Source organism: Salminus brasiliensis, chromosome 16, assembly GCF_030463535.1.
Source record: "Salminus brasiliensis chromosome 16, fSalBra1.hap2, whole genome shotgun sequence".
Taxonomy (NCBI): Eukaryota; Metazoa; Chordata; class Actinopteri; order Characiformes; family Bryconidae; genus Salminus; species Salminus brasiliensis.
The window spans coordinates 15,900,174-15,921,151 of NC_132893.1; the positions used below are offsets into that span (position 1 = coordinate 15,900,174).

Sequence of the window (20,978 nt, forward strand, 5' to 3'; positions counted from 1 at the left end):
AATAACCATGGGAGCTTGTGTGGAACAGCTGGACCAGGGTTGGAACTGCAGTAGCAGACTCACTGGTGCATTCTGAAGCAGTGGATGCTGAATCAGTGAGCATTGGCTGGTGCTCTCCGGAGCCCTTTGGCGGCACTATATGCCTAACATGTCCATCAGGTCATTTATTAAAGAATATCATTTTAATATTGTAAGTCAAGTCAATTTTATTTGTATAGTGCTTTTTACAACTGTTGTTATCACAAAGCAGCTTTACATAATCAGTAATTAGTGAAAGCATGAAAAAAAAACCCTGGACAATTTCTTGCCGGTTGCTAAGGTCTTGCTAAGTTGTTGCTATGATGTTGCTAAGTGGTTGCTATGGTGCTGTTAGGTGATTTCTGTGGTATTTCAGGTGATTGTCATAGTGGTAGCTACTAAGTGCTTGCATCCCAGATGAATTCTTATGGTGTTGCAAAGTGGTTGCTATGGTATCACAATACCCAATGCTAAATGGACTCCGTATGGATGTTTTCAGGAAGAAGTAGTGTTTTCAGGAAGAAAGATGGATGTAGTCTGTGGTGTAAAATAATTTCACTCTTCATAAAACATTCAGTAATTACTTCCAAGCCCTGTTGCAGCTGACATTAAATTAATGCAGGCAATGTTTTTAGCAGCTGTTTATACTAAATGAGCTGCCTCTGCCCTGTGCAACAACATATCACAGACCTACTCCCAACTGAAGAAGAAGGTGAGAAGCACTGTGTTAAATGACTTTTCAGTTAATATAACTGCAGGGGCATAGTAGGAATTTATTTTATTATTGTTATTCATACAAATATTTATAAATAAATTATTTAGCATGTTCAGCACAGTATCTGCAACATAACATTTGCTTGTTTTGCTGGTGACCAGCCATGTTTTCTCTAGTATGGCAATTCATTTTCAAAGTGTTCCAGAAACATGTGTTTTGTTTATTTTTTATGAAGATACACACAGGGCATCATGCTTGCAGTTATACATTAGAGAGTCCATTTTACAGCTTTTGGTGTTTTTGCATCAAGAGATAAGCGTGTTAACTGAGCTAAAGTGTGTAGTTATTTAAATAGCAACAGGTTACTGCCAAACAGCCAAGTTTGTGCAAGTATTTTGGCAAAATAGTTATATGTTAAATTTTCAGTGGGTGGCAGCACAAAATGGAGCTACTCAAAAAAAAGCTGGTGGTATTGATGTTATAGTTAATTGTTGTATAGGTGACAAAAAAATGGAACCCAAAGAATAACCATTGAAATGAATGTACTGTATATTTTGGAATAATTTCAAATGTGCATACACATTTATTCAAAAGTCCTTGATTTAAATCTGTACATGAAGGAAAACCAAATAAAAGCAGTACAACTATGATCATAGACTTATTTTTAAAACTACGATGGAGAATTTTTGCTTTTTGTCCACAGGTTAAATTAAAGTGGTTATCATTTCAGTTTAATTCCTCATAATGCTTGTCATAGGGTCTTCTGCATTGTTCACCTTGATTCGCTTATAGAGTACTTTAATAGACTGCAATACCTCCTCTGTTTTTAGAGTATATATGATGGGGTTTAACATAGGTGGAACTGTTTGTGTTAAGATAGAGTTGATTATTCTAGTATTTGGATGTAGGTATGTTGTAAGAGCAACAGCATAAATGCTTAAGATTTGTAGATAAAACATAGCCACTAATATAAGGTGAAAAGTGCATGTTATCATAGCTTTGATTCGCTCACCACCATGTGAGATCTTAAGCAATGCAAAACCAATACAACCATATGAGAATGCTATAAAGAGAAGAGCTTCCACACAGATCAGACACAGCCAAATTGAAGACAGCTATATACTTTGCTGTGTGGAGAGTACGAGCCAGGTAAACAGTGCCCATTATAAAAGAATTACCCAAAACAGTCACAGCATACACAAAGCACAGGAATATATAGTAATACTTTGCATTTGGCACATTATAAAATCCACTAATATAAAATGTGGGAGGATAAACAAATGATGCATTGTTAAGTACACCACAGAAGTCATGTCAAAAGAAGGTTTTACATAAAATGTTAGAAAGAATAAGTAAACAACCTTGAACCTTTTCTACAATGTTGAGCAGTTAATCACAAATCAAATGAAAATATAAGTGCAAATAAAAAGGGTTTATAAAATTTACGAGTGCGAGACAATAAAACAATGGTTTGCTATAGTACTTTCTGACACTGGAACAAAATTGTAGTAAAGATCAAACACATTTATAACTGAGCTATGCTTACATCATCTTTAAAACACACCTCAAAAAAGTCTTTATACACAATGCAGTATGCTCAGTACTCTAAACTCGACTCTATTCTTCTCTAAATCCTGAGAAATTAAAAATTAAATGTATTATTGAAGGCAATTATTAAAGGCAACATAAACAATGTAGTGAAATTCAGCCCCAGAAAAAGAAAATCGTTGAATTGGTTTAACATGTGACCATATGATAGTGATATTTGTATCAAAATGATTTTTGTTTTGAAATGTCAGTTACCCAATATGTTATCTGTTTTAGAATGAGTTTTTGTTAGTGCTTACCAAGCCAACTAAACTCAGCAGCAGTTTAGACCAGCCTGCCACAATCACAGGCTGCATCGAGACATTTTGTCTATTGACCTTGTCCTCTGACTCCTTTTCTTATTTTCTCTTCTTTCACGAAGAGTGCAGAGGAGATCAGGGGTGGTTATGGAGACCTGCAGAATTTATGTCCATTTTGGCTGCAATGCTTGGTTCTTCTGGAAATTGAAATCAAACTTTGGGGGCGTGCTGGGCGCCTCCGTGACCTGTGAGGGCGCGCTGGGCGCCTCTGTGACCTGTGAGGGCGCGCTGGGCTCCGCCTTGACGTGATCCGGGGCTGCGGGCGTCGCCTTGACTGTAGCCGAGGAGCTGGGCACAGCCACCGCAGCAGACACCCTAGGCGACCCTAGCAGAGACCCTGGGAGCTGGTCGAGCCAGATGGCGAGCGTTATGAGCTCATCCGGCTCAAGCAACTTACCTTGGCACGCCAACTTCTGCTGCAAATGGGGGGGCAAGCCCGTTGCGGAACTTGGCAACCAGCACGGCGTGACTCCACCCACTACGCGCGGCTAAGGAGCGGAACTCCCGCGCATAGCGGGCTACCGGCCTGCTGCCCTGTTCCAGCCACAGCAACAGGTCGCCCGTCGCCCAGGCTTCAGCAAGATGGGATACAAGAAAGGCGACCTTCGTCTGGTCAGTGCTGGTTCCTTGACTTCATAAATAAACTGAGCACTGAAACAAGAACCCCTTTGCAAAGCTCCGGATCGCCTGAATACGTATCCGGAATGTCCATCGGATACGGACTAGTGACGTGGCTGGGAGAAACAATCGGCTTCGTGAGCCTTTGGATGTCACCCACTAGTTGGGTGACTAGCTGCTGTTGGTTCGCCTGTTGCTGCCTCAGAAACACTCTGTAGAGAGTGGTGCTGCTGCCCCAAGACTTGTCCTTGGGCGCAAGCAGCTAGATCTCTGGCATCCATACCTGCTGTTTGGGGGTATTCGGCCGAGAATTCTGTCATGATCCACACAGCCTCACAAGAATGGGTGAACACTCGCAGGGGATGGACCAAAGCGAGAAGCTTGTGACAATAAACCATAAAACAAATAGAAAAAGCAGCAATAATTACATGGGGCAAAGAACAGAAACAACAAACTTGACAAACCAAAGGGGCAAAACAAAAGAACACACCTGGGGCTGGCGAGGCACTAGGGCTGTGCTAGCTGCCGGGGCTGAGCCTGAACTGCTATACGGAAACATAAACCACCAGGCAGAGCCTGGGGAAAACTCTGAACTGAGACAAAAGAGGTGCACTAGTCAGGCACACTGAACTTACACGACTCGTGAGAGTGGGGAGTCAGCCGCCAAACCTAGCCGACCGAACTGGTCCGGCGGAGGGGTAGCTACCTGCCAAAACGAGCGTACGAGTTGCTCACTACCGGAGCTCTTGAACCTGAGCTCGCTAAAACTGTGAAGCCTGGCCAGAGATCACCACAGACCTGCAGTAGTCCCCAAACAGACCCTGAGAATAATACTGCCTAGCTAGTTAGCTTGCTATGCTCAACTAGCTACGGCCAGAAGAGTCCTCTAGATACAGACGGACTCACAGACTAGACCGGTGAAAACAGAGTAGCCAAGGTTAGCTGAGTATCCTGAGTGCATTGGTTGCACTAAGAGTAATTCTCAGCAATTGGCAGCTGACACTAGCCCTACTTAAATACACCAGCCCACAGGTGATACACATTAACCAAACGATGAACGGGCATGAGACACAAAACACCAAAACACAAGATGGCGACGGTGAATATCAAACCAAGAGTCTGTGTCAACATAAAAGTCCCGAACATGACATAACCTTGAAGAAGGAGTTCATGATCGCCTGTGAGCCACGTCCCGGGACCGCCCCTGGGGATAAATGGTGTACTGTTTCTCGCTGCTTTCATTTTGTTCACTAAAAGAGCAAGGGAACATCAATACACATGTTTTACTACCAGACTCTGCTACAGTGGAGAAATCAACCAAAAATCAATCTCTCAGATGGAGTTCATGACGACGCTACAAGAGCTCAGCCTACTACAAGATCCGGAGGAAGTCATCTCGCAAATGGTGTAAGCGAAAGTGGAAACGCGGAAAGGCTAGCCCTAGCCCCCTGGCTATACCATCACTATTCCTCGCAAACATTTGCTCCCTCAAGAATAAACTGGACTACATTCAACTCCAGCAAACTACCCAGCAAACTACCCAGAGTTCAGAGAGTGCTGTGTTTTAGTCTTTATGAAATCATGGCTTTGCGACAACATTTCAGACAGTGCCATTCAACTAGACAAGCCAACTGCATTCAGAGTGAATAGGAGCGCAGTTCTGTCCAGGAAGATTCACAATAACAAAGAATGCACATTCTATTTGCACAACCTCACTTCCTTCTACAATTTCAGTTTGATTTCTTTATTTATTGTATCCTGCACTCTGTGTCTCGTCTGTACTATGACAAGGTCGAGAGGCCCAATGGATCAGGTGGATTGTCAGCTGTAGATCCATTGGGCCTCTCGACCTTGTCAGAGGGCTACCAACTACAGGTCAGCTGTCTGCCCTCTTCATACATGCATCGTTTGGGTGTGGTGGAGGGTAAGTAAGGTTGGTGAGTCACTTGAGCCCCGTGTTTGTGTAACAGTCAACAAACAGAAAAACAAAAACTTTATACCATGGCTTATGAGTTCAGATCATGGGCAGATAAGTCTAAAGATTACTTTCAGGTGATAGGCATGGCTTAAAGGTGCACATGCCATCCCAATAGGAGCCAGCAGAATAGCTAACATAACAGCCTCTCAAATACCATGGGAAATATAAAATATGACAATACAGAAAGGAAATGTCTCCTTCAAGAAGATTATACACAGTTCAATATTCAAAAAACTCAATTTTAATCAGAAATGGGTATCAACTTATCACTTGACCTTTGTTATTTTGAAGGTTCTTTAACTAGCAACTTTTTTGTATTTACAACCATGGGACTTTAAAACACTGTATAAAAGCAAATATTTTTATTTGTTTAAGAAGTGCATACACATTTATTTTAAAGTCCTTTATTTAGTTATATAGCCGAAGGAAAACCAAAAGAAAATAGTATAACTACAATCAAGGACCTATTTTAAAATACAGTGGATTTTTTTTTTGCTTTATGCAAACAGGTCAAAGTGGTTATCATATCAGTTTAATTCTTCATAATGCTTTTCAAAGGATCTTCCATAGTGTTCACCTTGATTCTCTTGTAGAGTACTTTAATAGACTGCAATACCTCCTCTGTTTTCAGAGTATATATGATGGGGTTTAACATAGGTGGAATTGTTTGCGTTAAGACAGAATTTATTATTCTAGTATTTGGTTGTAGGTTAGGTGTTAGAGAAAGAATATAAATGCTTAAGATTGGTAGATAAAACATAGCCACTAAAATAAGGTGGGAAGTGCATGTTTTTATAGCTTTGATTCGCTCACCACCATGTGAGATCTTAAGCAATGCAAAACCAATACAACCATATGAAAATGCTATTAATAACAATGGAATACAAACCACAGTACCAGAATAAACAAAAGCCATGATGCGATTAGGAACATTATCATTGCATGCAAGTCTCAAGACAGGGCCATGATCACAGAAATAGCTGTCAACTGTGGTAGAGTTACAGAATGACAATCTGGTAATCAGAGCTACAAGAAGAGCAATAATACACACAGCGAAAACCCACATAAAACCAATGATCATTGTCATAGTAGTTTTGGTGACGATAGCATGATACCTCAGAGGAAAACATATAGCAATTACCCTGTCAAAGGCCAAAGCAAGCAAAGTAAAAGACTGCATGGCCATAAAGAGAAAAACAAAAAACATGCTTGCCAGACAATCTGCATAAGATATGTACTGCTTCTCAAACAGAAACATGTCTGCATACCTCGGGATAAGAGCAGAGCTTCCACACAGATCAGACACAGCCAAATTGAAGACAGCTATATACTTTGCTGTGTGAAGAGTACGAGCAAAGTAAATAGTGCCCATTATAAAAGAATTACCTAAAACAGTCACAGCATACACAAAGCACAGGAATATATAGTAATACTTTGTGTTTGGCACATTGTAAAATCCATTGATATAAAATGTGGGAGGGTAAATAAATGATGCATTGTTAAGGTACACCACAGATGTCATGTCAGTAGAATGTTTTACATAAAATGTTAGAAAAAATAAGTAAACAACCTTTTGTACAATGTTGATCAGTTAATCCCAAATTAAATTAAAACATGAATGAAAATAAAACAAAAAATGTTTTAGAGAATGTTACAGTACTCAACATAAATGATACATTACAAGGCAAGTAAAACAGGAAAATAAACAGTACAGGAAAATAAAACTGACCCACAATGGTTTATATAGTACCTTCTGATCCTGGAGCAGAACACATTTCCTTATAACACATTTGAACATATTTATAACTAAGCTATATGTACGTCATCTTTTAAACCCCGCCTCAAAAAAAAGTCTCGGAAATGTAATACATCATTCTTCTCTTAAATATTAAATTTTAATTTAAAATCAAATGCAGGACAGAATGTAGAGAAACACTGGGTCACATTAGCTTTGTCTTTTCAAAATAACAAATGTTGTCTAATCCAGCAGTATTTAATGGGAGAAAAGTACCTAGTCATGTTTTAATGTTGATGTTTGCCTAAATAGCATCCTCATTTGGCAACATAGAAAGCCAGTGTTGGGAAAAGGTACCCTTCTTTATTTGATCTATAATTGCATATTCTTCACAGTAAAATCCATTGGAATTTTAAACATTCAATATTATACCACAACAAAAACAAGGACCTTATCCCAAAAACATTTTACAATTAATTATTTACCATATTTAAGAAACATTATCCCACATGCAAACTCCTGTCAAAAAGTAATTGTGCTCTTAAAAGTAATAACTTGTAGACCACCCCAGAGTTTTAACACTTGGGTGACTCCACTTTGTAGACGGTAATTGAAGCTGTGCCGCACACATTGCAAACAATGATGTCTGAGAGGTTGGAGAAAATATTTGGAAGAGGCAAGAAGAGAAGGCATAGAGCCTTAACATTGCAATACATATTGTAAAGACTTGTCAAACGAAAAGTGCCAGTGGTTTCCAACAAAGACCTACAGCATCTCAAGTGAGGGTCTCAGTAAGGAAGATGAGGACCTGCTAAAGACAGAACTAAAGGTGTTCCACTCCAGTTTCCTTCAAAAGACCTTCAAGAAATCCATGCCATAATGAATGAAAAGGGCCAGGGGCCAGGGGCCAGCCCCTTTTTCCAACCCTAAGGGAAGGTGGTAAATACCTATGCAACACTGCCAGTGTCAACAACAAACAAACCAGTTATGTTTTGGGTAATGCTGACAAAATCTAAGATTGATGTAAATGTCTTTGATAATGGATCATTGCTACTTTCAAAATGAATGTTAAAATCTCATACAATTATTACCTCGTCACTGCACACTGATAAGCCTGTGGCAAAATCTTGAAATCCTTTTTAAATTCAGAGTAGGGCCCTGGAGACCAATAAATGTTAATTAATGAGACTGCATTCCTATTTGTAACTGGATTGGATATGTTAATGGAAAGAATCTCAAAAGAAATGAAGGTGTCGCAGTGTTTCTGATTAACATCTAAAGTAGTTTAGTAAATTACACATACTCCACCTCCTCTGCCTGATAATCTGATAATCTATGTACATCATTATAACCTGCGGGGGTGGTTTTATTTAGTCCTAAATATTGATCAGGTCTAATCCAAGTTTTAGTGAGACAATCTAATTCCTGATAACTTGAAATTTAATTTAGAATGTCTAGTGATATAATATTATGCAGACTAAGCTTTAGATCTGAGGTGGTTCTGTTGCCATTTGAATGTTACAATTTTTGACAGTGAAGTTATTACCTCTTTGAGTTATGGATACAATCCAGGTACTAGTCACATGAAGTAACCAGGTGTAAATTGTGCCTAAGGCCATTTTTACACATGTCCCAAATGCATGTCCACACCCAGGGATGGTTCTGGACTAATTTTTGGGAGTGGCTCATTATTGCTAGTTTATTTTTACACAGAATTATTATATTCAAATAATTTCATACTTGACCAAACATTCAGAGCAAGCGCTCCCTTAGGTGATGGATGGAGTTTAAAGGGGCTTAAGTGGCTAGTCCACATGTAAATAGAATACACATGGCTCAAAGCCATGGGCCATCCCAACAAGAGCCATAAGAGGGAGCCATTGTGACATGTACTCAGAATTAACCTGATTTTAATATGTGACAGTCATGCAAAAATAATGGGAAATTATTAAATATCACAGTAAACAAAGAATATGTCTTCTTTAAAAACCTAAATGGACTCTTAACTATCTGCCACTATTAATATCACCACTATTAACTACCTACACCATGATTAGTATATTATGATTATGAACAGAGCATTCAACAGTATAGATGGTTTGGTAACTTTTATCAATAATGTTTAAATAGTTCTGACCAGAGGAGGATGGGTCCCCCTTATGAGTCTTGGTTCCTCTCAAGGTTTCTTTCTCCAGCTCTGAGGGAGTTTTTCTTTGCCACTGTCGCCGTTGGCTTGCTCACTGGGGGTCTTTGATCCTTCATGTCTTCTTACATTTCTTTTTTGTCCCTGTCTTTTACTAATTACTAATTATGTAAAGCTGCTTTGTGATGACAACAGTTGTAAAAAGCACTATACAAATAAATTTGACTTGACTTGACTTGACTAAAGTCAAGTTTAGACAATTAAATATTCAATTATCTGAAATGGGTAGCAATTTATCACTGGAATTTAGCTTTTTGTCTTGTGGTTCTTTCACTAGCAACTGGTTCTTTAATGTTTAATCATTTTTCTATAGGTGAAGGTATAGGTGACTAGAAAAAAACATTGTAATTTAAAACACTGTATGAAATCATATATATATATGTGTGTGTGTGTGTGTGTGTGTGTGCGTGTGTATGTGGATTATTTAAGAAGTGTATACACATTTATTTAAAAAAAATAGATATATACCTGAAGGAAACAGTGCAACTACAATTATTGACTTAATTAAAAAATACAGTGGATAATTTTTGCTTTATGCCAACAGGTCAATTTTAGTGGTATCACTTTAATTCCTCATAATGCTTTTCACAGGGTCTCCAACAGTGTTAATCTTGATTCGTTTGCAGAGTACCTTAATGGACTGCAATACCTCCTCTGTTTTCAGAGTATATATGATGGGGTTTAACATAGGTGGAACTGTTTGTGTTAAGACAGAGTTGATTATTCTAGTATTTGGATGTACATATGTTGTAAGAACAAGAATATAAATGCTTAAGATTGGTAGATAAAACATAGCCACTAATATAAGGTGGGAAGTGCATGTTTTCATAGCTTTCAATCGCTCAACACCATGCGAGATCTTAAACAATGCAAAACCAATACAACCATATGAGAATACTATTAATAACAATGGAACAAAAATCACAACAACAGAATAAACATAGCCCATTGTGCGATTAGGGGAATAATCATTACATGCAAGTCTGTAGACAGGGCCATGATCACAAAAATAGCTGTCAACTGTGGTAGCTCCACAGAAGGACAGTCTGGTAATCAGAGCTACCAGAAGACCAATAATACAGACAGAAAAAACCCACATAACACCAATGATTACTGTCATTGTGGTTTTAGTGACGATAGCATGATACCTCAGAGGAAAACATATAGCAATTACCCTGTCAAAGGCCAAAGCAAGCAGAGTAAGTGACTGCAGGGTCATAAAGACAAAAACAAAAAACATGGTTGCCAGACAGTCTGAATAAGATATGTACTGCTTCTCAAACAGAAACATGTCTGCATACCTCGGGATAAGAGCAGAGCTTCCACACAGATCAGACACAGCCAAATTGAAGACAGCTATATACTTTGCTGTGTGGAGAGTACGAGCCAGGTAAATAGTGCCCATTATAAAAGAATTACCCAAAACAGTCACAGCATACACAAAGCACAGGAATATATAGTAATACTTAGCATGTGGCACATTGTAAAATCCATTGATATAAAATGTGGGAGGGTAAATAAATGATGCATTGTTAAAGTACACCCCAGAAGTCATGTCAGAAGGAGACAGGAAAGAATAACAACCTTGAACCTTTTGTACAATGTTGAGTTAAGCAGTAAATCACAAATCAAATTAAAATATAAATGCAGATAAAAATGGTTCAGAAAATTTTACAAAACACAAGATCAATAATGCCTTACAAAGCAAGTGAAACAGAAGTACAGGTCAACACAACTGACCCACAATAGTTTGGTATAGTATTCTCTGATGCTGCAGCAGAACTAGTGGAGATCAAACACATTTATAACTGAGCTATGTTTGCGTCATCTGTAAAAACACACCTCAGAAAAAAACTGTACACAAGACAGTGAGCTGAATACTGTGATCAAGAGTATATTGTAGTCTTCTCTCAGAAGTCATAATAAATATCAAATTAAATACAGGACAGAATATAGGGTCATATTGAGTTACATTAGCAGTGTCTCTCTAAAATAAAATAATTTTTACCTTTAGTAAAATAACTTTTTGACCTTAGCAGTAATAACTGTATCCAACATTTTGTATTTTAATATCAGCAATAAACATTTCATCTTCAGTGGTTGGACACATAAACAGTCTGCTTAAGAATTCTCTGATACAGGATAGAATGTATTTCTTTCTTTTTGTTTTTGTACAACGTCTGGAAAGAAGGCACCACAATTTCATTATTAAGCTCACCATCATACTAAAACGATTGCAGGATTCAAATATAAACAGGGAAACTGTTCTGCTCCCATTTGCCTGAACATATTTTTCCTTACTACACTCTTAAAGGTTGAACTCCACAAATATTCCTTTTATGGTGGGCTATTAAAAAAAAGACTAGTTTAAGTCATTGTAACAACTCACAGGTGCATATCATAGCTTTTTTTTAACCCTGTAAAAAGAACACTGTAATTTTTTGGAGGCCTAAGGACTAACCAGATATTGTTCCTGTCCTCTCAGTATTCTCTTGTTGCTCTAGTCTGAGGCAGTCTAGTGTAATTTTCTGAGGCAGATGTTGGAGAGAAGAGATGGTAAAAGTCATTTGACTAGGGATAGCTCACGTCCCTGGCTTTAGTAGCCTTATATCCAGCTAACAATAGAACATTAACCAGGTGTAGAACGTTTTCTGAAAGTTACATGTTTTGGTTATTAGAATGTTTGAACTAAAGCTTTCTGGACAGTGTTTTAATTAATACATTTGTTTTTTTTTTATTTGTTTATTTTTGTTTCATTTTGTATTTGTTATTTTATTTTTCATTCATCAACTTTTTCATTTTTAGGTTATTAAAATTGTATTTTTTTTAACATAGAATATTTTTATGTTGCATTTATTAATGTTTTTAAAACATCAGAAGAACGTTCTCTCAACATTACATCTTATAGTTCCTAAAACGTTCAATGTGTAACATTAGAATAACTTTATTTGTAGTTACAAAAACATTTTCTCAGTGTTCTAAGAATATTTTACATAATGCATATAAATGTTATGTAAAACAATGCTATTCACACTTTTGACATGACATTATTTGTACATGAAAACTTTCTAAACGTTTAGCTAGTTCTAAATAAATAACAAATGTCAAATGATTCAGTACTATTTTCTATTTTTTTGGCCTAAAACATTTCCAGTAACCTGGAACTATAAACCATGACACTAATGACATTTTTCCTTTATTTGAAAAAAAGTACTTTTACAACCTTTCTCAACCTATATGATGGTATCAATGGAAAATACAATGTGTGGGTTTGGTCATGAGAAGTTTATACCCTGTAACATAATATATAATTAGCATAAATGCAAATAAGCAAAAATACAGTGGAAAACACAGTATATTATTAGAATACAAAATAAACACAAATATGGTATTAATAAAACTATTAGAACAGTAAAACACTTTTAGAATAACTGCAAACACATATAATAAAATTTGTTGTATATTAGAATGCAAAATAAACACAAATACAGTAACAAAAAAGCACTTTTAGAATAAATGCAACTAAACTATTTAAACTTAAGCATGTAATACATTTCTCTATGTGTTATACAATAAAAAGGCAAAATAAAATGTTCTGCAAATACAGCAGAGTGTCATGCACCCAGGACCGGACTTGACTGGGCGCGCTGGGCGTGGACGTGACTTGACTGGGCGCGCTGGGCACCGCCATAGCTTCAAAGGGCGCGAGGGGCATCGCCATGGCTTCGGAGGGCGCGAGGAGTGTCGCCATGGCTTCGGAGGGCGCGAGGGGCGCCGCCATGGCTTTGGCAGAGGTGCTGGGCGCTGCCACTGGGGTAGGGACCATGGGCGCGGACAAGGGCATGAGGTGGCACAAGCCCACCTCCATGGGTTCGCTGTCCAGAGGTCCTCTGACTGTGGTGGCTGCGGGCTGGACGACATGGCGAGGGAACGAGATATGGCTAGGGAACGTGGCATGGCTAGGGAATGTGGCATGACTAGAAACTACAGGAGGGGTTAGCCCTACTCCACCAGCACCTGGCCCCCCAGCACCCCGGGGCCTGGTGGAGGTGGGACAACCAGAGAGCTGGTCGAGCCTGATGGCGAGTGCTATGAGCTCGTCTAGCTCAAACGCCTCACCTCGGCACGCAAACTCTTGCTGCAAACGGGTGCCAGCCCGTTGCGGAACATGGCGACAAGTGCGGCATGACTCCACCCACTACGCGCGGCAAGGGAGCGAAACTCCAGCGCATAGTGGGCTACCGACCTGTCACCCTGCTCCAGCCACAGCAGCAGGTCGTCTGGCGTGAGCCCCCCTTTAGGGGCGCTGAAACACTGCCTTAAAGGGCTTCACGCTAAGCTCCTACCAGGTGGCGCTGGCACAATTTTTGTTGTCGGCCAGTAGTTTAATTTCTCTCCTGAGTGCTGGGTGTGGGGGCATAGGGACAAGAAAATATCAAACTGCTGACACGGGGACAGCATTGATGACAGGACTATTGATGACAGGGTTGTGAATTCGATACCCAGGCTCGGCAAGCTGCCACTGTTGGGCACTTGAGCAAGACCCTTCACCTTATCTGCTCCCCTGGCGCTGCAGCAATGGCTGCCCACCACTCCGGGCACATGTGCTCACTGTTTACTGTGTTTTTCACTGGTGTGTATGTGTGTGTTCACAGCACGGATGGGATAAAAGCGGTGTCCATCACAAATGGTCAATATGGTTGTCTTGTCTTGTCTAATTTAACTAATTGGTCCTGTAGAGTGATCCATATGTACTAGCCTCTTAAATACAATGAGGAATAATAACTCTTAAAGTAAAAAAAGAATATGTCTCTAAGACAGTTATAGATGAATTATAGACATTGTAGATAAACAAATGAATTGTAATGGGAATCAGTTTATCACAACCTCTCTGTTTTGTTGTTTTGATTGTTATGTGTCTTTTTTTTTTTTTTTTACTGGTGAAGATATAGGTGACTACAAAAACTGAACCTAAAAAAACAATCATGAGAATTTAAAACAAATTCTGAAATTCAGAAATATTTGTTTGAAAACAAGTTTATGAAATTATTGAAGATGTGTATCCATTTCTAAAAATTCCTTTATTTAGTTATATGCCTAAAGGAAATTGTACAACTACAATCATAACCTATTTGACATATTTATAACTACATTGGAGACATTTTGCTTTATGTTAACAGGACAAATTTACAGTGGTAAATCACATCAGTTTAATTCTTCATTATACTTTTTACAGGGTCCTCCATAGAGTTTACCTTCATTCGCTTGTAGAGTACTTTAATTGACTGCAATACCTCCTCTGTTTTTAGAGTATATATGAGGGGGTTTAACATAGGTGGAACTGTTTGCGTTAAGACTGAGTTGATTATTCTAGTATTTGGATGTACGTTTGTTATAAAATTAAGAAAGTAAATGCTAAAGATTGGTAGATAAAACATAGCCACTAATATAAGGTGGGAAGTGCATGTTTTCATAGCTTTGATTCGCTCAACACCATGTGAGATCTTAAGCAATGCAAAACCAATACAAACATATGAGAATGCTATTAATAACAATGGAACAAAAATTACAATAAAGGAATAAACAATGCCCATTGCGCGATTAATGGAATTATCATTACATGCAAGTCTGTAGATGGGACCATGATCACAGAAATAGCTGTCAACTGTGGTAGATCCACAGAAGGATAGTCTGGTAATCAAAGCTACAAGAAGTGCAATTATACACACAGCAAAAACCCACATAACCCCAATAATCATTGCCATTGTAGTTTTGGTGACAATAGCATGATACCGCAGAGGAAAACATATAGCAATTACCCTGTCAAAGGCCAAAGCAAGCAGAGTAAGAGACTGCAGGGTCATAAATGTAAAAACAAAAAACATGCTTACCAGACAGTCTGAATAAGATATGTACTGCTTCTCAAACAGAAACATGTCTGCATACCTCGGGATAAGAGCAGAGCTTCCACACAGATCAGACACAGCCAAATTGAAGACAGCTATATACTTTGCTGTGTGGAGAGTACGAGCCAGGTAAATAGTGCCCATTATAAAAGAATTACCCAAAACAGTCACAGCATACACAAAGCACATAAATATATAGTAATACTTTGCATATGGCACATTATAAAATCCACTAATATAAAATGTGGGAGGGTAAACAAATGATGCATTGTTAAGGTACACCACAGAAGCCATGTCTGAAAGAGACAGGGATGAATAACCTTGAACCTTTTGTACAATGTTGAGCAGTTAAAAGTTCTGTATTTGAAATTAAAATATAAATGCAAATAAAAATGGTTCAGATAATTTTACAAAACACAAAATCAATAATACATTACAAAGCAAGTAAAACAAAAGTACAGGACAGTAAAACCCACTGTGGATTGATATAGTATCTTCTGATGCTGCAATCAGAACTCTAGTGGAGATCAAACACATTTATAACAGGGCTATGTTTGCGTCATCTGTAAAAACACACCTCAAAAAAAAGGTCTCTATGCACAAGACAGTAAGCTGAATACTCTGAACTGACATAAACTGGATACCTGTATCCTAAAACATGATAAATGTAAAATCACATATAAGACATAGAATATAGGGTCACATTGCCTCACATTAGCTGTGTCACAAACATTGCAAATGCTGTGTACCCCATCAGTAGAAAAAAAGAAGAAAAGCATCTAGTCGTGTTTGAATAAGTTGTCCCCTTCTTGATTTTCTCTATTATTGCATATTTCTCACAGTAAAATTCTTGTTAAAAGTCCAAGCACTGAAGGTGTAGGAACCCTTTTGCTGTTGTTAGGGTTTCTTCTTATTATTTTTTTTATTATTCTTTTTCTCAGATAAAACAAAGTGTCCAGACCAAACCATAAGTCGTATGGACATGAAACTTGGTCAACAGGTAGTAGTCCCTCCTGCTACTCAGAGGCTCAAACTAAGCTCAATTGGCCTGATGGTGGCGCTATAAGGAAGCGTCAAACTTTAAGGTCCATAACTCCTACCACGTATGGTGTAGAGACAATATTTTTTTTCCTGATAACTTGTCTCATGCCCTAAATAAAGCCTCAATAACCATAAAGCTCTGCCCAGTGAGTTTAAGCTAATTAGCATATTTTACATAAACCTGAAATTTAATGATTATCCAAAAAATGTTGGAATTTCAATGCTTTGTAGCATTCAGGCCCCGCCCAGGAACATGGGTGAAGCTCATACTGTTCAAATCCTTAGGGGATCGTAGATTATTGTCAAAGGTTGGTGGAATTGCAGGGCTAGGTGGTGCTATAACAAGCAACCGTCACGCAACCAAAGGTTGTCCAATGGACATGAAAATCTGCATGGTGCTATGATGTGCTTCTAACAGTATCTTTGAGCCTGATGTTATATTTGAAAAAACACCCAGCTTACTTATCTGCCAAACCAAATGAAAACATTTGTCTCAATAAAATAACAGTCTTAAAAACATTAAAAACTGGATGGCTTACAACTTTCTTTTGCTTATTCCAGATAAATCAGAGGTCTAACTTATAGATGTGAATATGGATAAACCCATAAATGCAAATATTGCTGTAAATCTAGATGGATTCTCAGTCATACCAAAAAAACAACCTAGGAGTTGTTTTTGACTCTGTCCTCTCGGTTAATGCACACATCTTCTACATAGTTAAAACTACCTTCTTCTATCTACAGTGAGGAAAATAAGTATTTGAACACCCTGCGACTTTGCAAGTTCTCCCACTTAGAAATCATGGAGGGGTCTGAAATGTTCATCTTAGGTGCATGTCCACTGTGAGAGACATAATCTAAAAAAGAAAATCCGGAAATCACAAAGTATGATGTTTTTAATCATTTATTTGTGTGTTACTGCTGCAAATAAGTATTTGAACATCTGTGAAAATCAATGTTAATATTTGGTACAGTAGCCTTTGTTTGCAATTACAGAGGTCAAACGTTTCCTGTAGTTTTTCACCAGGTTTGCACACACTGCAGCAGGGAGTTTGGCCCATTCCTCCACACAGATCCTCTTCAGATCAGCCAGGTTTTCAGGCTGTCGCTGAGAAACACGGAGTTTGAGCTCCCTCCAAAGATTTTCTATAGGGTTTAGGTCTGGAGACTGGCTAGGCCACTCCAGAACCTTAATATGCTTCTTATGGAGCCACTCCATGGTTATCCTGGCTGTGTGCTTTGAGTCATTGTCATGTTGAAAGATCCAGCCACAACCCATCTTCAGTGCTCTAACTGAGGGAAGGAGGTTGTTCCCGAAAAACTTGCAATACATGGCCCTGGTCATCCTCTCCTTAATACAGTGCAGTTGTCCTGTCCCATGTGCAGGAAAACACCCCCAAAGCATGATGCTTCCACCCCCATGCTTCAGAGTAGGGATGGTGTTTTTGGGATGGTACTCATCATTCTTCGTCCTCCAAACACGGCGAGTGGAATTAAGACCAAAAAGTTCTATTTTGGTCTCATCTGACCACAGAACTATCTCCCATGATTCCTCTGGATCATTCAAATGGTCATGGCCAAACTTAAGACGGACCTGGATGTGTGCTGATTTAAGCAGGGGAACCTTCCGTGCCATGCATGACTTTAAACCATGATGTCTTAGTGTATTAACCACAGTAACCTTGGAAACAGTGGTGCTAGCTCTCTTCAGGCCATTGACCAGCTCCTCCCGTGTAGTTCTGGGCGGATTCCACACCTTTCTTAGGATCATTGATACGCCACGAGGTGAGATCTTGCATGGAGCCCCAGTCCGAGGGAGATTGACAGTCATGTTTAGCTTCTTCCATTTTCTAATAATTGCTCCAACAGTTGATCTTTTTTCACCAAGCTGCTTGACAATTGCCCCGTAGCCCTTTACAGCCTTGTGGAGGTCTACAATTTTGTCTCTGGTGTCTTTGGACAGCTCTTTGGTCTTAGCCATGTTAGTAGTTGGAGTCTTACTGATTGTGTGGGGTGGACAGGTGTCTGTATGCAACTAGCGACCTCAAACAGGTGCTTCTAATTTAGAATTATAAGTGGAGTGGAGGTGGACTTTTTAGAGGCGGACTTACAGGTCTTTGAGGGCCAGAATTTTTGCTGATTGGCAGGTGTTCAAATACTTATTTGCAGCAGTAACACACAAATAAATTATTTAAAAATCATACATTGTGATTTCCGGATTTTTTTTTTAGATTATGTCTCTCACAGTGGACATGTACCTAAGATGAAAATTTCAGACCCCTCCATGATTTCTAAGTGGGAGAACTTGCAAAGTTGCAGGGTGTTCAAATAATTATTTTCCTCACTGTACGTAATATTGCCAAATTGGGTCATATACACTCGTTAAATGATGCTGAGAAGCTGGTGCATGCATTTATAATTTCAAGATTGGATTACTGCAATGCCCTTCTGGTTGGGGGTTCTTGCAAACCATTAAAAAATGCAGCTGCTAGAGTGCTCACTAGGGCTAAAATATTTGACCCTCATAATTCACTTAACGGTTTGTCCCCACAGTATCCCCCAGGATCCCTAAAACCCATCGCATCTCTCTGAACTCTGTGTTCAAATCTAAACGTAGCACAAAAAGTAAGAACATTTTGTTTGGTAGATTATTTCTTTGTTGTAACAATGCTTCTTGGCAATGAATCTCCAGGCTGATGAGGCGGACTACAGTCAAGTCAAGTCAAGTCCGATTTATTTGTATAGCACTTCTTTACAACTGTTGTCATCACAAAGCAGCTTTACATAAATAGTAATTAATAAAAGACAGAGACAAAGAAAAAAGAAGAAAATAACATAAAACATGATGGATCAAAGACCCCCCCCCCCCCCCCCCCCCCCAGTGAGCAAGCCACAGTTCAACAGTGGCAAGGAAACACTCCCTCAGAGCTGGAGGAAGAAACCTTGGAAGGAACCAAGACTCACAAGGGGGACCCATCCTCCTCTGGTCAGAACTATTTAAACATTAATGATAAAAATTACCAAACCAGATACAACAGACATTTTATTTAGGTTTTAACATGGTCATTAAACAGGTAGCAGTGGTAGACAGGTAAGCCGCTGGTCTGCTATGGATGGTGGTGGGTGGGGCCCTGCTGGTTGGACTGGTAGGTGGCAGCTGGTTTGACGCAGGTAGAGGGGACCTCAGCGGGCAATCTTCTTGCAGGTCGGGCTGGGTGGCCATTTACTCTGAGAAGGTAAAAAGAGAGAGTTAGTTCTGAGAGGAATTTTTTGGAGAGCAGAGAATGTTGAGCAGTATCAGAGTGTGTCTGACGACTCCGGCAGGACTGACTAGAACAGCCTAATTAAAATAAGAGAGCCAGAAGCTCGGGAGCACCCTGAGAACACCAGCATCTATCTGCTCCACCGTCAACCTGAGTGATCGTGTGTAAGCAGCGAGACGACAGCTCCAGCATCTCGGTGTACTACAATTCCCTGGGTCCGCGAACCCCTGGACCTGCAACCTTTATCTAAGGAACATTAATTACCAAAAGCTAAACTAAACATATGAGTTTTCAGCTTAAATTTAAAGATTGAGACTGTGTCTGAGTCCCGAACATTATCTGGAAGGTTATTCCAGAGTTGGGGCTCTTCCCCCTGCTGAGGTTTTCTGAATTTTGGGAACGATTAAGAGTCCAGCACCCTGAGATCTAAGTAGTCTTGATGGTTCGTAATATGTAATAAGATCCCGCAGGTACTCAGGAGCAAGGCCATGTAGGGCTTTATATGTTAATAAAAGAATTTTGTATTCAATACGGAATTTAACTGGGAGCCAATGAAGTGCTGACAGAGCTGTATAAAGGCTGTCCTACTAATATTGGCTATATGTTGCTCAAATGATAAATCTGAGTCGAATATGACGCCAAGATTTTTAGCTGCTAAGATTTTTAGCTGCTAAGTAAGGTGAGGAGGTTAGCTTCCTGTCACACTGATGCCAGGAAAACAACCTTTCTCTTAACATCAGGAAGACTAAGGAGCTGGTAGTCGACTTCAGGAAACAGGAGACAGTGCACACCCCTATCTCCATCAATGGAGCCATGAGCTGGAGATTTCTGAGATCTGTGGATAGGGTCAGCAGCTTCAAGTTCCTTGGTGTTCACATTACTGAGGAACTTACATAGACAGTACACACCACATGGGTGGCAAAGAAGGCACAACAGTGCCTCTTTTACTTCAGTCAGCTGAGGAGTTTTGGTGTTAACCCCCGCATCCTCAGGACATTCTACACCTGTGAAGAGTATTCTGACTTGCTATATCCCCACCTAGTATGGAACCTGCACCACTCTTGAGTGGAAAGTTCTGTAGGGGGTGGTGCGCACAGCCCAGCGCATCATCAGGGTTCAGCTTCCAAACCTTCTAGATTTATACACTAGCCACTGTTTGATGAAGTCATGGAGGATTATTAAGGACTCCTTCCACCAAAGCCACTGCCTGTTCTCAAGCTGCCCAGTGGCAGGAGGTACAGAAGAATATAGAAACATGTACAGAAGACCAGAACCAGTTGGTTAAGAGACAGCTTCTATCCTCAAGCTTCTATCCACAGTCCACAATCTCATTTGTATCATTACTTCTCCTACCTATGCAAACACACTCTGCACCCTGCACCTACTACGAGAAGTCCTGGAGCACCTATGCTGTCACACAACACCCACAGAGACTTCTCCCCACCCACAGCACACCCATTCAGTACCTTTTTAGTGAAAAGCTAAAATACTGTTCACTTCCAAGACTATTATTCTTTATATCATCACTCTCATGCAAAACATCATATCCTCAAAAGGCAAAAACAGGAGAAATCAATGAAGAATTAGATATCAT

General features: G+C 39.4%; 4 protein-coding genes across 5 annotated transcripts; all 4 read right to left on the bottom strand.

The window, feature by feature from the left end:
• Positions 1–1,464: 1,464 nt before the first annotated feature.
• LOC140536365 (olfactory receptor 9G9-like) lies at positions 1,465–2,046 on the bottom strand. Its single transcript, XM_072658116.1, is given in 3 exon segments — positions 1,465–1,804; positions 1,806–2,028; positions 2,031–2,046. Coding segments are annotated over 3 exon segments (579 nt in total).
• Positions 2,047–5,768: 3,722 nt separating this feature from the next.
• LOC140536562 (olfactory receptor 1E5-like) lies at positions 5,769–6,758 on the bottom strand. The gene has a single exon (XM_072658442.1). The coding sequence runs from the start codon at positions 6,756–6,758 to the stop codon at positions 5,769–5,771; it is 990 nt and encodes a 329-aa protein (XP_072514543.1).
• A 2,981-nt stretch (positions 6,759–9,739) lies between these two features.
• LOC140536560 (olfactory receptor 1E2-like) lies at positions 9,740–10,729 on the bottom strand. The gene has a single exon (XM_072658438.1). The coding sequence runs from the start codon at positions 10,727–10,729 to the stop codon at positions 9,740–9,742; it is 990 nt and encodes a 329-aa protein (XP_072514539.1).
• Positions 10,730–14,384: 3,655 nt separating this feature from the next.
• Positions 14,385–20,978, bottom strand: LOC140536621 (olfactory receptor 1J1-like). 2 transcript variants are annotated; one of them, XM_072658535.1, is made up of 2 exons: positions 20,958–20,978; positions 14,385–15,350 (listed from the first exon to the last, which is right to left on the bottom strand). In XM_072658535.1, exons 1-2 carry the CDS (start codon positions 20,976–20,978, stop codon positions 14,385–14,387), a joined length of 987 nt encoding a protein of 328 aa, XP_072514636.1. The 2 variants fall into 2 exon arrangements, with proteins under 2 accessions (XP_072514636.1, XP_072514637.1); XM_072658536.1 differs by lacking the exon at positions 20,958–20,978 and having other exon boundaries at positions 14,385–15,380.